This window comes from Anabrus simplex, chromosome X, assembly GCF_040414725.1.
Source record: "Anabrus simplex isolate iqAnaSimp1 chromosome X, ASM4041472v1, whole genome shotgun sequence".
Taxonomy (NCBI): Eukaryota; Metazoa; Arthropoda; class Insecta; order Orthoptera; family Tettigoniidae; genus Anabrus; species Anabrus simplex.
In genome coordinates, this window is record NC_090279.1 from 202,454,854 (window position 1) to 202,470,567 (window position 15,714).

The following is a 15,714-nucleotide window of genomic DNA, read 5'->3' on the forward strand; positions in this document are numbered from 1 at the left end:
TACTTGCTTTGTTGGAGTTGGAGAAGTGTACTACTATCCGTTACTCACATAAATGAAATATACTTGAAGTTACAAATTTATAATAAAAGGAAGACGTTCCCAAAGTTGATAGATCAGCACTAAGGACAAGTCCTTATGTAGAAACACTGTTATCCTTTATCTATGTGGTGGATCGGAAAACGACCCAGGAGAGGGAACGAAACACGTCTTGCCTCCATCGTACTCCAAGGATTACTCATGGCGGACCACACCGATAATGAGCATGGCCCACCGCACGGAGAGAGAGAAATTCAGAGACTCGCTCTCAATAAGAAACTACAACATACGGCGCGGAATCGTACCAGACCAAGATAATAAGGATTCAGAGAGAAAACATTAAGGTAAAATAATTTCATGGTGACAATGACCGAGATGGTAGCAAATAAATTGGGCAAGGGCCACATAGAAGGTACTTGTAAAATACAAGACTAAAATAATTCTGAATGACACAATTAAAAAAAAAAAAACCACAAATGCAGTATTCGAAATATGGTTGGGGAGAGCTAATACTCGTCACCAACGTCACAGACATTATCGTAATGCGTTACACATGAACGAGGGTAAGCAACAAGGGTATAGTTCACTTAAAGTAGCCGCTATTGAATCAGGCAAGTCAGAAATTATGCTGTTGCCAAGGTTATCAAGCAACTGATGCAGAAATGTCCAATCAAACATTTTGGAGCATGAGGCAGTTTGTTCTCTCCCAAGTTCCCAATTTTATCTCCAACGTTGTTGGAAAAAAAAATTATACTACAAGCTTCAGAAAAGACTGCCGATTTCAAAGATATAATTATTTTTTCCATACAAATCCTCTGAAATAATTATTAAACATAAAAAAGAAACATGAACAAGTAAATTTCAGTCAAAAAATCATGTATTGAAATTTTCAGTAAGCAAGGATCTTTCTGTTTCTTACACTAGTAAAATTTTGTCAGTGGAAAAAATGTAGAAAATCATCCAAATCAAATTAGTTGTCTGAAACCTTTTTCCATAGGTCTTTCAGTTTTCTCGGAAAATGGCTATGTAAATGTCGCTATCCGTCTTTAATAGTTCTATCACAATGCGAAGACGACAGCTGCGTGACAACGAATGATAGAAGTCAGGCAGACAGGCTTTGACTATTCAGCACTGTACAGTCAGAATTGCCACTGTTCACGGAGGTAAGTGAATCTCGACCATCAGCCCCTTCACCATTCCCATATCGCAGTTTTCCTCACCCACCTCACCCCAAAACAAGGGGCAGAAATAATTTTCTCTGCCTATGAATGCCAAGTACCCAACTTCGTGCCTGACAACAGTAACAAATGATGTGTCACCTTCAAAGTCATAGCGGTGACTCAATGAATACTGCTCTATGCGCAAGGCTACACATCCTGTGCAGAAATCGAGTAGTTATGATGCAAGACTAGGAATTAATACTTACAGAACTAAGTATGAGATCTTTGGTGCCAATACCGGAAGATATATGAGCCAGCAATTCCACAGACATCAGGTAATCACACACAGCTCTGAAACAGAAAATTATGCACATTACATCTGCACAATCCTTTAGTCACTCACATATCATTTGCAGATAAAGATAAGAGCCGCTATTTAAAAATTCAAAATTAATTTTAGAAAGCTGTCAGTTCCATTTCTATACCAACTATGTTGTATGGGAGTGAATGCTACGTGGATTCAGGATATCTTAATATTAATTTAGTATTGGTTTTACGTTGTGCTGACACAAACATTATCAGTGGTGTGAAAAGGGGAAACCCCAGAAAACAATCTTCAGGGCTGTGGAGAGTGGGTTTCGAATCCACCATCTCACGAATACGACCTAAGAGGTCTTATTCATATGTTGGAAGTAACAGGCATCAAACTCTGTAAATGCACATGATCTAACCACCCAAAATTATTCCATTCCCATGATTTTAAGATCTGCGGCTGTGAAAGCCATTTTTGGAATCATTTGCAGAGGTTATGTTATATTGCATTTACTCGCATTAAATGAATAAAAATGACAGCAATGCAACGGAAATTCATATCTTATTACATGAAAACATAAATTGATTGTTGTTGACAGTGTTTACTTACAGGTTATAGACATACAAGCTGCCCACTTCCTTGAGATATTTCTCTTGCAATCTCCTCATACGCTGCCATTTTATTATTATTATTATTATTATTATTATTATTATTATTATTATTATTATTATTTTTTTTACAATTTGCTTTACGTTGCACCGACACAGGTAGGTCTTATGGCGACGATGGGATAGGAAAGGCCTAGGAGTGGCAAGGAAGCGGCCGTGGCCTTAATTAAGGTACAGCCCCAGCATTTGCCTGGTGTGAAAATGGGAAACCACGGAAAACCATCTTCAGGGCTGCCAACAGTGGGGTTCGAACCTACTATCTCCCGAATACTGGACACTGGCCGCACTTAAGCGACTGCAGCTATCGAGCTTGGTGTTGTATGTCCGGCGCTCCCTTCTCGCTCCGCCAGCCAGCTACACGCGCGCCAAGTGTCATTCTTCTAGCCTCGACGCGCAGCCCTCAGTGCGCGTGCCTGAACCATCGTGTGTGTACTATAAAGAGGAACTCCCAGCCTGTCCAGATGCCCACTTGCCCCGGTGTCCAGCTCCAGAATACACCCTACGTCGAGCACGGAGGCTACTCCTCTTGAAAATGTGCTTCGACCAGGTGGACTGAATTTCTGGCAGTACGAGGTCTCACCTCTGGTCACCGCTCCTCTTCCGCTGCCCATATCCAATCATACTATTACATACTGTTATATTTCCCTAATTAATGCAAGCTCCCTTGGTTTCGCCAAGTAAGAATTCTTCCAACATTAAACTTGCTTTTATGAACTCAGCAAGGAAGGACTTTCCAAACATTTATGTCAGTACTTCGGATAGTTTTCGACTATCGACTTTCATATCAAGGACTATCTTTTCGAGATAGAAGTGGATGTAAATACTGTAAACTTGTATATAGTGTACAGAAGATAGACTCTTTCTCAAGATTCCTAATTCATTTTGCTTCAAGTTAAATTTCATTTTTATTTGTGTAAATAGTGTATTTTGCATTTGAAGCGAATAATAAAGTTGTGTTTTGTAAATCTCAACTTTGGTTACAACACTTGGTAATTAATTTTATTGTGGTACTCTAGGGAGTCCACTGAATATAGGCCGAGATGTGCCTCACACTTAGCAATTAACACATATACAACATCCCTCAGTCGTGAAGAAGCCATTTTTGTTGTTTTGATTCCCGTCCTGTCAATTTCAGCACACCTAGCGAAATAGAACGCACCGTATATACTCGAATTCCATTGGTCAATTTTCTGTCAAAGACTTGGCAATTCTTTGATCGATTAGAACATGTTCCAACTAAAACTTTTGAAGACTTCTCAAGATCTGTCAAGTATTGAAAGTGATTTGACAAGTAAACTTGTGACGTATTGACAATTAATTTGCATTATCATTTTGCATTAATTCACTTCCTAGGTATTTAAAGCTGTCCGCAATTTCCAGCCTCTGACTTCCAATTTTCACAGTGCCCTTGCCTTGCCTTTCCCCGTTCAACATCACCATAATCTTGCTTTTCCCTGTACTGATTTTCATGCCATACTTCTCAATTTGTTCATTCAGTACATCTAGTTGTTGTTGTTGTTGTTGTTGTTGTTGCGCTTCTTTGCTGTTCTTTCCCCAGATCACATCATCATCTGCAAACAGCAGTATCTTCATCTCTTTAGGCTTCCTTTGTTTCCTTTACAATTTTGTCCATGACCATAATAAACAAAAGAGGTGACAGCACACTCCCCTGTCTTAGTCCAGTCTTATTCCTAAATTATTCTGTCTTTCCAATAGAGTGTCTTATTTTAAATGGAAAAGGAGAGCTGCAAGAAAAGAAGAAGGAAAGGAAGATTTTGAGGTAAATTCTGGGGACTAATGATGGGATCTGCAAGAAAAGGAGAAGTAAGGAGCTCTACAAATACACTGAATAGATTTCGGACACAATGCTGAAACGAAGGCTGAAATTCTACGGACACCTGGTAAGAATGGATGATAAGTGGGTGACCAAAAGGATCTTCAAATACATCTTGGGGTTAAAGGCCACCACCAAGTGCACAGAGGAGGTCGAGAGGGATGCAGAAGAAGTTGGAATTATACTGTAGATGATCCACAAGAGAAGAGAATTCAGAAGAAGAGCTGACAGTCTAAAATAATTTGAAAAGAAACCAATAAAATGAAGAGGAGAGGAAGATGAGAAGCGAAAGAATGAAATGGTTTTGGGAAGGGAAGAGAAGAAAGGCCAAGAATCCGAAAGTTCTATGCAGTCCATAGGTGGTCAAATTAAAAAGGAAAAGAAAAAAGGAAGATATCTACACTCCGCCTAGGTTTTCTTTCCATACAGTAAAGTAAGCCTAATGTTATCAATAATAATCTAATTATTTTCACTCACCTAATGCCTTCTTCTGGAAAGCGAGGCAGTGATCTGCGAATGTATGTACTGATGTACTGTCTGATGAATTGATCTCCAGTTTCAACCAGTTCCCTGTTGTCTTGTAGGTCCAGTTGAGGATCCTCTATTCCAACTTCCTTCTGCTTCTCTTCTTCCTGAATTATATACGAGCGATGAGTGAAGGCCTGAAGGAGCAAGTCCTCGCGGAATTCTTCATTCAGACGCTTGCCAAACGCATACTGTTCTGCCTTGTAATTCCTAGGGACACAAGGAACAACTAATAAATATGATTATATGAGTAAATATTCGTTTAAACGCATGAAGGAGTGTAGAAATTGTTACAATAATTACAACCACCTTTTCAATACTCAGTAATCCTTTATATTTAGGATAAAATCATTAACATATATTAAAAATAGGACATGTTTCGCTCATGCTTTGTGAGCATCATCAGCCAAAATAAGTTAATTCAAGGTAGGTCAGGGCCCTGATCCCAGTGCATATAATGTAAAAACGCCTATTAATACATCAATAAAACTAATTACAACAATATAAAAATGATCAGTAAGAATATGTCTATTAAAATATTTGGTGACATTAAAATAGCTTGAAGTGTAGGTGAATGATATGAATTGTTGATGATACGTTGCTGTGAACGATTATTAGTACGGAACGATGAGCATAATCCTCGTATGATGGCATTAAACTGTTTATCGTTGGGAACACTTTTTACACAATAAAATTAACTATTGTAACTTGTTATAGATGTCTAAGATCAACATGTAATGGTTGAAAAACGAATTATATATATGGATAAAATGTCGCCAGGTTAGCGTGAAACTGTTTTAAGAGATTCCCTCGTGTTATATTTCATCGTAGTCTTATTTATTATATACTGTCAATGATCTTCGAAAAGGGGGCTAAAAGATCTCATAGGTGATAAAACGTGAGAGCCCTGAAAAAGAAAAGAGAATATGTAAGTGTCAGTTGCTGGGATTTACAATATGTCCTACTATGGGGAAATACTGAAAAAAAGGCGCTTACCCTTGTGTTGGTTGAGGAGTGAATGGCCCCTTAGTTGTTTACGGAGGTCTGATGGTCAATGACTTGTTGCTCCATGTGTTGTACGAATGTGTTCGTAGATGTGGGGAAGATGGCGGAAGGAGAAAGGAGGGTGGGGCGCTGCACGAGTTGTGAGCTGGGAGAGGGGATGCAGTGCGAGGAGGCGAAGTAGGAGTAGCTCCTGTTGCTACCGGTGGGTTAAAAGCATGTTTATAGTGGAAGATTTTCATGAAGTTGTTGGCATTGATACTGAAATTAATGATTAGATTGGGAATTTGATCTATTATGGAGCTATTAATGTCTGAGATATCATTTAAATTTCTATTTTTATTAAAATGATGGTCCAAGGAAATGTAAGCGTTTTCAAATCCGGTCATTAGACTACTTTTGTTTGTGTATTTTAGTATTTGCATATCCTGATCGATAGTAGTGAACGTATGCCCCGTTTCCCTCATATGGATACTCATGGCGGAATGTTTTCTCTGTTTTAAAGCATTATAATGTTCCAAATACCTTATTCTGGAGCTGCGACCTGTCTGTCCAACATAAGAAAAATTGCAATGTGTGCATCTGAGTCTATATATTCCAGAGTTTGAGAATTTGTCATAAATTGTATTAATGGAGTTGGAATTGAAGAAAATGTTATGGTTGGTATTACGGGTCCAGTATGCAATGTTAATATTGTGCTTTCTCAATGGTTTGGTGATATTGTAAATGGTTGGATTAGTGGACGTAAAAGTAGCGAAATTTGTTTTTTGTTTTTTTCAGGGATTAATATAGTTTTATTCTTTGACTTAATTTTACCTATGATTTTGGTGATCATATCAGGTTTATATCCGTTCAGCATGGCTAATTCTTTGATGAAACGTAGTTCTTTTTTTAGATTAGCGTAAGAAAGAGGAATATTCAAAGCCCTGTAAACAAAGCTGTAAAATGTTGCCTGCTTGTGGGATTGGGGGTGCAACGATTCATTTTTTATTGTTGAAGGAGCGGCAGATGATTTCCTGTAAATTTGATAAATGAACTTTTTGTTGTCTCTAGTCAAAGTTAAATCTAAAAAGTTTAAGGAATTGTTGACCTCGTCCTCCTTAGTGAACTTAATATTGTTGTTAAGATTGTTGAGGAACGTTAAGTATGTTGTCGCTGTTGTTCAACTGTCTATGTATGATTGCGAACGTGTCATCCACAAACCTTAGCCAGAGTTGTAAGCCGTTGATTTTATTGATTATTGAATTGGTTTCCAAATTGTCCATGAAGATGTTGGCGAGAATGCCGGAGATTGGGTCACCCATTGCTAGTCCCGTTTGATGATATATTTTATTATTCATCACATGCAACGTTTGGTTGTAATAGTAAACAAGTCTTAGTTTTTTTTTTTTTTTTAAGGTTCACATATTCCGGTTGATTGTGACAAGACCGCTCGACAAGTTTATGCCGAGTTGTGTAAACATACGACGGCATTTTTACTCAGATTCAAGAACATTAAAGTGCCAAGTGTTTCGCATTGGTGTATAAACTTTCAATCAATTAATTCATACTGCGATAATGCATTATCTTCCAGTAGATAGAAGCAGGACGAGCAGTTATATTTTGTGTTCCACGAACACATTACAATTTTTGAAACCAATAACCAGAACTTTTAAAAGCCAAGTGGTTTGTCTATGTACAGTACATTCGGTGTATATATGTTTCACTAGTTTAGTCAGACGGAGGCAGGACAGTCAAACTCATAAACGTTCTTGTAACGCCAATATTTCATATGGCTATAAGTGTTTTATTCGTATATGTGTGTTTTCAAACAATACAAGTGTTCCGTGTCCATGAACGCACGGCAGTTTAGGCTAGAACTATGTCTTTGTACATTTTGCTTCAATGAGTGTGTATTTCATCCAATCTTTTTCAGAGAGGACTGTCAAATCCAAGAATGCTCTTAGAGAGCCAAGGTTCCATACCATTATAAGTGTCTGTATTGTGCTTGTATATATTTTCAACCAGTAAATCCAGTGTTCCATGAACACAAGACTGTTACAGCCAGAACTGGGGACTTTCTAAGCTCCACGTTCTGCTTGCCAAGTGTACTTTGCATTTCAAGGTAATGTCTAGCAACTCACTGATGTGTTTCCATGCAATCATGTATAGGTACATGGTTGTTCATTATGATGATTGTTATCAGATTCCCCTTGATTTAATTTTCACCAAGAACTGATGATGACTCCAAGGGAGTCAAAACCAGTCTTCTTATAACTGAATATATTTTTGCAATGTGTTGAATGGTGGAACATCCCTCAAACTCTATATTATTTGTTAAAAGTCAACACGGAAATGAAGATCATAACTTACAATATAGGTACTAGATATATTTTGTACAAGCTGATCTTGGAAACTAACGGAAATGTTTCATCCCAAAGTATCTGACGTACAGCATGATAGAAATTTTTTTTTTTTGCTAGTGGCTTTACGTCGCACCGACACAGATAGGTCATATGGTGACGATAGGATAGGAAAGGCCTAGGAGTTGGAAGGAAGCGGCCTTGGCCTTAATTAAGGTCTACAATATCCATCTCCTCATTTCCAATTCTTAGATGAACAATTGGAGAGTTTCTACTCATCACCAAGCCAACTGTCTTTGTTTTGCTGATTTTAAGACCTAAGGTTTCAAAAGCTTCATGCCAGAGATCTAGTCTAGTTTGTACTTCCGCTTCTGTCTCACTCCATACTATTACATCATCAGCAAAATCCAGGGCATTAGTTGTTGGATCCTTTCTTCTAACCTCTTTTAAAACTTCATTCATTATGATTATGAAGAGAAGTGGTGAATGGCAACTTCCTTGCTGGACTCCACTCTTCGTTCCAAATTAAAAATGAAAGAAGAACTGATGAGCTCCTCAAAACTGAAAGAAGAATTATCAGAACTTGTATAAATAAAAATTACCAGGTTGAAGAAGTCTGGAGAATCCTCCCCAATGAAACTGTCCATCGAGAGATTAACCCAGTTACCAGTACGATGAAGAAGAAAAGAAGCTCTTATTTCTTTCAGATCTTACGATTACCAGAAAACAGAATTTTATGACAACTAGTGATGAGAAATCTGGGAAAGAAGACAGGAGGGCAATGGATCAAAGAAATTCATGAGGATCTCAAAATAGTTGGACTCAAAATTACAGATGCAGAGAAGAAGAATGAAATTACCACCCTTCTCAAGAATCAAAAATTTTCAACTGAAATGGTGCACAGAAGGCCTGTAGAGATTTCAGACGAATTAAGAACACTGCAATCAGAACGAATGAAGAAGTACTGGGCAGATAAGAAAAATCAAAGAAAAAGTGTACATGGAAGAATCAAGTGGTCCAATGTGGCCAATAAAGTTAATAATAATATATATAATCTTTTAATTAGGAAACTGACCTTCAACGAGTTTGTCATAAAACACAGTATTGTACAATTCTTATGTTTTTGAATATAAATGGTTCCTTAAAAAAAAAAAAAAAAAAAGCACGGACCCATGCACAGCTGCCTCGGCAATCATGGCTAGTCAGCTTTCCTTGATGGCAAACCACCTCCACAACTCGGCCAACATCCCTGGTATGGAACCTCTTGCATCCACTAACAATCCAGAGACGGTGACGGAGTTCACATGGTAGGTAATGCAGAAGGTGATATAAACAACTCTCATAGCAAAACAGATAAACTGGGAGGGTACTGGTCATGTGTTTGAATTTTTAAACTTACTGGTATTTTAACACTGTAGCACATGCCCATGTACTATAAATAATTCTGGGTAGGCCTAAATCATAGAGTTTCGAATACAACTTTTCAAACTTTGGGTCTAGGCTTTGTAATGAGAAAGTAGATAAGGAACACAATTTACCACACTCACATATAATATGATTGCTTATTAATTAATTAGCAGGTAGCAAATTAGTTCATGACTAGCTTGTATCATCATATATTGCGCCGTTCCCGCGTCCAGGCATGGACACAAGAGATCCTGACTAGCTCTAACTTCAATAACTCTGGTAATTAAGTTCTAAGGGTGTGAGTTCCGTAACAGAAAAACGTCCAGGTCGATCAACGGTAGTCTCTAACTCACGCAGAAAGACGTCTCTTACTCGTATTTAGTTAGGTACCATTCTCATTAATTCTTATGGAAATCGTCGTCGCTTGTTACTACTACATTCTTACAACTAATCCTTATTCTAAGAACACAGAGAAAGAGTGTTTAGGTTTCACTATTCCATATTTATTCAAATATTAAATAAAATATTCAAGAAATTATCTCAACCTTTTACTAACGAAGTAACTCTTGTAATGAGTGACTCATTGTCAATCTAATAATTCATGTCCGTCAACAACTTTGGAGAAATCACATCTTTCGACTTCAACCTAAATGAATGCCTTCTCGGCTTAAATTGCTTCCTTTCTTAAAACTCATTTATCCCCGAAATCATCAATTATTAGTATAAATTACATGTAACATTTGGGAAGATTCTTGAAAAAAACTACCTTTTCCTTCCCTTTCAATTCATCTACCAAGTTGGGTGATGAGTAAATAAATCAAATTGAACACAGCTAATGGTATTTACAAGTGCCTTCTTGGCAAGAAAATAAACATTAAAATTAATTACATTAAGAATATGGGATGCATCCACAGAAAAGAAAATAAAAAATCCTATTAACTATTATTTACAGTCTTGCTAGTGGTATTCCTTTGAGAAATAAAGAATCGCAAATGGAACTTCTGAGCTACTATTCAGTCAAGAAATGGAGTTCCAATTGTTTAAGTCAATCATTCTTGGAAATCGCATTAGATTCTGGTAATTAACACCTGATATTTATTCTAAAACTGTCACATTACTTAAATTCTCACTGACTGACTGTCTGGCTGCAGTTTTAAGACTATCAATAAGGCTATTATAAAGCTCTTCTTGCATTGTTTTGACAAGTACACACGTATATGTTTTACGTCTTAAACATTCATTTCTGCCTACTTGGTTGCTTCTTAGACACTCATATTTCCTTGTGGTACACATCATGAGCTAAGCTACGTCCATTGCAAATCGTAATCACCCTACAAGTAACATTCTCGCAAGATTTAATTCATGAACTTAAGGTAATGTGACCTTATCTTATTGACATAGGACTACGTGCGTACGAAGTAGCAAGAAACGTCACCACACTTGTCATACAGAGTTATAATAACACATACCACCAATGGAAAATCTATTTTATCGTATGACACTATCTCCAACTAAAAGAAAAATGATTCTCCTTTGAAAATCTAGGTCACCAGTGATCGGCCTATAGATTGAAATTTATACAGAAATGTAATTATATTCAGTGAGAGTTTTCAAGATCATCCTAAGTAAATCAGTGAAGGCTCAAATCATATCCAGAATACATACATGCTTATCTAGGTAACCTAATATGGATAAGAGAAAACATTGCAGTACACGTCTCGAGATCATCTCCTGAGCTAGGTAAAATGCGTAGGCTTAGAATTATTGCGTGGAATTGGCGAGAAATCAGTGACCTTCTCAATTACAACATTTGAAGTCACAAGACCTTACTTCATACAATTATGACTATCTCTCTCGAAGAAACAATAACTACAACCATCATACATCATCAACAACTCTATATCATATCCATGACGCGTCAATTACTACTCATATTTCATATAAAGCCACACAATCACTTCATCATGTAAATCATTACCTTTACTTGCACATCAACGTGCCGTGACCTTCCTAAAATACCTACTTTATTTACCACAGTCATAGTGCCAAATTTAACGTAAACTTGGAGTAGTCTACTGCCATTCCTTCATAACACACATCCTATGCATGATCTCGGACAAATTGACGTTGCTTAACTTTAGTACACGCAGGTATTAATGCCAACTTCACTCTTTACACATCACTGATAATAATAATAATAACTTTAGCGATCTCTCCTCACACATCTCTGGAAAACATTACGATCGGGACATCACTTGGTGACCACGCCTACAAATGGAATTGACGTTTCATACGGATGAGTACCTACTTCCAATCAATTCAGCTAGATGTTTATCTACGCACTGTATTCGCACAAACAAGTATTAACAAGCAATAAAAGAAATGATATATTCTTACTTACGAAAACGACTTGGATAATGGACTTAGCTTTGCTCAAGATGGTCTCGGCGCTTCCTCCTCTCCGGTCATCTGAGACTAGGGTCTCGACATCTGGTTCCTCCACAAGTGGTCGGGTACATCGTAGCTTCTCAACATCGATCACTGGTCATCCGGGACAGCCAACATCGTCTCGCCTCGTCAGGATCCAAGCAGCATCGCCTTGCTTCCTTACAGACCCATGGTGCAGACTCGTGCGTATGGAACAGAACAATGATAGATCATTTGACTCATTGCTGACATCTTCCAAGTACTATAGCTCTTGCGTTGCTCAGATTGCATAGGTTTTACTGGGGTACTGTTGATCCAATAAATAGTTCAAAATTCTCTAAGACAGATGTTCGGTATATTCTGATTTGAAATTAAATTTCTTTCCGCCGTCTTTTATCAGCCTAAATGCATTCAATTACTGGTCCGTAGGTGTCTTTCAATGTTGAACGGTGTCGGGAAAAATTTCACCGAGGGCTTGCGTCACTGCGTGACGAAGTTCCACTGTAGTATATCTTATCTCTTCTTTTTCACGTATTAAATCTCCCGCGCGGCGTTTAAATCTTGATCTCCGCAAATTAGCGTGTAGTCGGGAATTAATCTTCGTTTCCAATCTCTAGTATACAGTTCCGCTGGATAATTCCTTTTAAAAGAGTTTTACGTCTTCCTATCACCTCGAAGTCAGATTAGATAATAAATGATGAGCATTTTTTTTCTTGAATAATGGTTTCAAATAATCTCCATCTGTCATTTTTTTCTGCGCCTTCTATACGCGGCCATTACCGTAACCGACTGACGAAAAGACTTGCAATTCGGCCCGTACTGACGTTAAATGTATTTTATTTGACATTTTGATCGCAGAGACTCCATCTTTGTTGCTCTAGCTCTTATAAAGAACTGTGAAACGGCACAATATATTATTTCAGTAGTATAGATCCCTTTTGCAGCGCTCACAAGTAACCGAAAGTGACAAATGAGCATTCAAAAGAAAGAGAATAGCCATTAGCAGTGACAAATTGCACGCTCAATTCATAAATATTGATAATTTCTATAAAAATTAAGTTTAAAAAAATGAAACGAAGTGTGCGATTTGCAAATACTGTTACTGTAGGAAAATACGCGCCATCATTGCTGTCCACTTCACATTTTGGCCGCTGGGACGTCTGTTTTATGTCATTATAATATGCTGTAATTATCAGTTAAGAAAGGAATGATAGTAAAACAAAAAAATTACTTCCAGAACATTTGTCAGTATAATAATGCACTAGCATTTGTTTCCATTCAAGTGGATACCATAAATGTTAAAAATTCAAAGATTACATTAAGTGGCAAGTAAGACTGTCTAATATTGCACTGATTTGTATATTCCTTAGTTCACCAGGGGGCTACTCCACCACACACTTTATGAACATGTGCGATTTCTTGCACGGGACCCCTAGTTTTCATAATCTGTAGTTGACATAAAAAGAGAAGCAAATAGGTTGAAATTGCACGATGTTTATTTTTCAGTTTAAATAGTAATTAAAAAACCACAGCAATACTTGTACATTATTCTGAATATTTGAATACTGTAAACAGGATTTACATTTAGAAGCCTGTCCTTTTCAGATGGTGTGCATCCACTCGGTAGGTTAAAAAGTACCAAGTTGTTGAAAATCACTAACATGGCTTGAATTCCAGAAACAAATATAAAATCTGGGCTTGGACCTGAGAATGTGAAAATATTACTTAAAAATACAAAATTATTGAGCTGCTAGATCTTACTATATTCTTGTTGTTTCCACTGAAATCATCAGATCATCATTTTCAGCTCCAGTTTCCTGGGTGTGGTGTACGAGCGCTCGCCACTTCCTCCTATCAAAGTATAATTTCTGTTCTTCTATATCCTCCCATTTGACATTCCTCCTGCTGATCTCAGATTTCACCGTGTCTATAATTCCTTCACCTCTCTATTGGTCTCTATCCTCTCACTTCTCTGTCATAGTAATTCCTTACTGTTTTTTTTTTTAATTTGCTTTTTGTTGCACCGACACACACAGGCCTAATGGCGGCAATGGGATAGGAAAGGGCTAGGAGTGAGAAGGAAGTGACCGTGGCCTTCATTAAGACACAGCCCCAGCATTTGCCTGGTGTGAAAATGGGAAGCCATAGAAAACCATCTTGTTGTTTCCACTGAAATCATCATGATCATCATTTTCAGCTCTCGTTTCCCGGGTGTGGTGACAGTGGGATTCGAACCCACTACCTCCCATGCCCTTAACCACGTGGCCATTTGCTCGGTGCCTTGCTGTTTTCCTTCCGTCCCTCCTCATTACCTGCCCAAATCCTTCTACCTTGCGTCTTCCTAAAAGCTCTGAAACAGGTATTTTGATGCCAGCCTCTTTCCTGTTCGCTTCATTTCTGATCTTGTTTTTCCTGGTCTTTTGGTTCCTTGTTCTGATGAATTTCATTTCTGTTGACTGGATTTTACCCCTATCTGACTGAAAAAGAATTTTACAGGAGACAATTAAACAGTTCTGTAATCTTATGTGTGTGGCCTTTCAGAAAAAGTTCACATATAAGGTCCTGTGACCTCCTAGGAAAACCTTTTCGTATCTACTAAGAAAAGAATCCTTTTTTTCTTTTTTTTTTTTGTAAGAGCACATTTCTCACCATTCCAAGAAAGACGAACGCTTGGATGGAGGCTCTGGTCCCAGTTTATCTCTTCGTCTTTTTAGTTCCCTCAACGTAGGCGCAACCCATCGTTTGAAACTTCTCTGGGCTGAAACATTAAATAACAATGATAATCAAAAATAGTCAGTAACAACAGAAATGAGCAAACTGGATACACAGCATCAATCCTCAATAGAAATGAAATGATGATATAAAACCAAATGGGAGGAAATCATAAAATGAAGCTTTGTAACTGAAATATCATTTAATTAAAAGTAACTTTTGACACAACTAAAGTAATGAAAGGAAACAAGAAAATAACAAATCAAATCATATATAGAAAAATAGGAACACAAATAGGAACAAATAATCCGACAAATCAATCAACAAACACCACTGATCTGCATTTAGGGCAGTCACCCAGTTTCTTATCAGCTGTTTACCCAGTCTTTTCCTAAAAAAATTCACAGAAGTTGGAAATTTATTGAACTCGTCCCTTTGTTCCAATCTGCACTCTTGAATTCCTATTTTATCTTCATATTATGATCTTTCCGAATTTTTAAAAACTCCATTTTCCCCCCTTTGTTCATTTGGAGTTGTCCTGTCTGCAATTCATCTAGACTGTACTTCCCTTGTACGAGCTAGGTGTCATTCTTGTGATGACTGCCGTCGTCTAGACGTTTCTTCCATGTGTGACTAATAGCGCTATCGGAACTCTGCATCAGATCTTGTTTCTTTTGCAGACTCTAAATATACCTGATTTTATCTGTACAAATCGTGGGTAAGCAGCATTTAGACATAGTTTAAGTGGTTGAATTTAATTCTCTATTAAACAATTCTATTGCTCTATTTTTTTTTCCTACCTGGATGCAAATTCTGTCTGCGATCTATATGGGCTATTTCTGCAAATCAAATACTAGTGTAATGCCACATTTAGCTGAATGCACTTACAGTCACTAGAAATATTTACCATCATTCCATCATAACTGTAACGTGTCTTACCTCCATGGTGACCTAAAAGTCCGGTAACATTTGATGAGCAACACTTCAAGGAATATTGGAGGGAGAGGTAATAATTGACACACATGATTGTCATGACACAGGATTTTATTGACACCGAAATAAAGTACTAAAGCTTCACTAACAGTGCCTTTTCTGGTAACACTCTCTCTCACGACAGCTCCTTTTATGTCTAAAATGTCAAAAACATATCAGATGTAAGGCTTTTCAGGCGTCTGCTCTATTAACCAGCGTTTTGTCTTAGGTCTGACACTAGACTAGTGTCAACTCTTTTTATACCGTACACGGGTCTCATGCGACGTGTTGCTGTCCAGTGCCATCTGTTGGTCTG

The 15,714-nt window shown here is 37.6% G+C and overlaps 1 protein-coding gene across 1 annotated transcript in view; it reads right to left on the reverse strand.

Moving 5' to 3' along the window:
- Positions 1–15,714, reverse strand: part of mRpL44 (mitochondrial ribosomal protein L44) — a 33,184-nt gene that overhangs the window by 10,418 nt on the left and 7,052 nt on the right. Inside the window, exons 2-4 of the mRNA XM_067159320.2 lie at positions 14,364–14,472; positions 4,489–4,746; positions 1,463–1,547 (exon numbers count right to left, since the gene is read on the reverse strand). Of these exons, the coding sequence (XP_067015421.2) occupies positions 1,463–1,547; positions 4,489–4,746; positions 14,364–14,472 (452 nt within the window). The remainder of the gene's footprint in view (positions 1–1,462; positions 1,548–4,488; positions 4,747–14,363; positions 14,473–15,714) is intronic.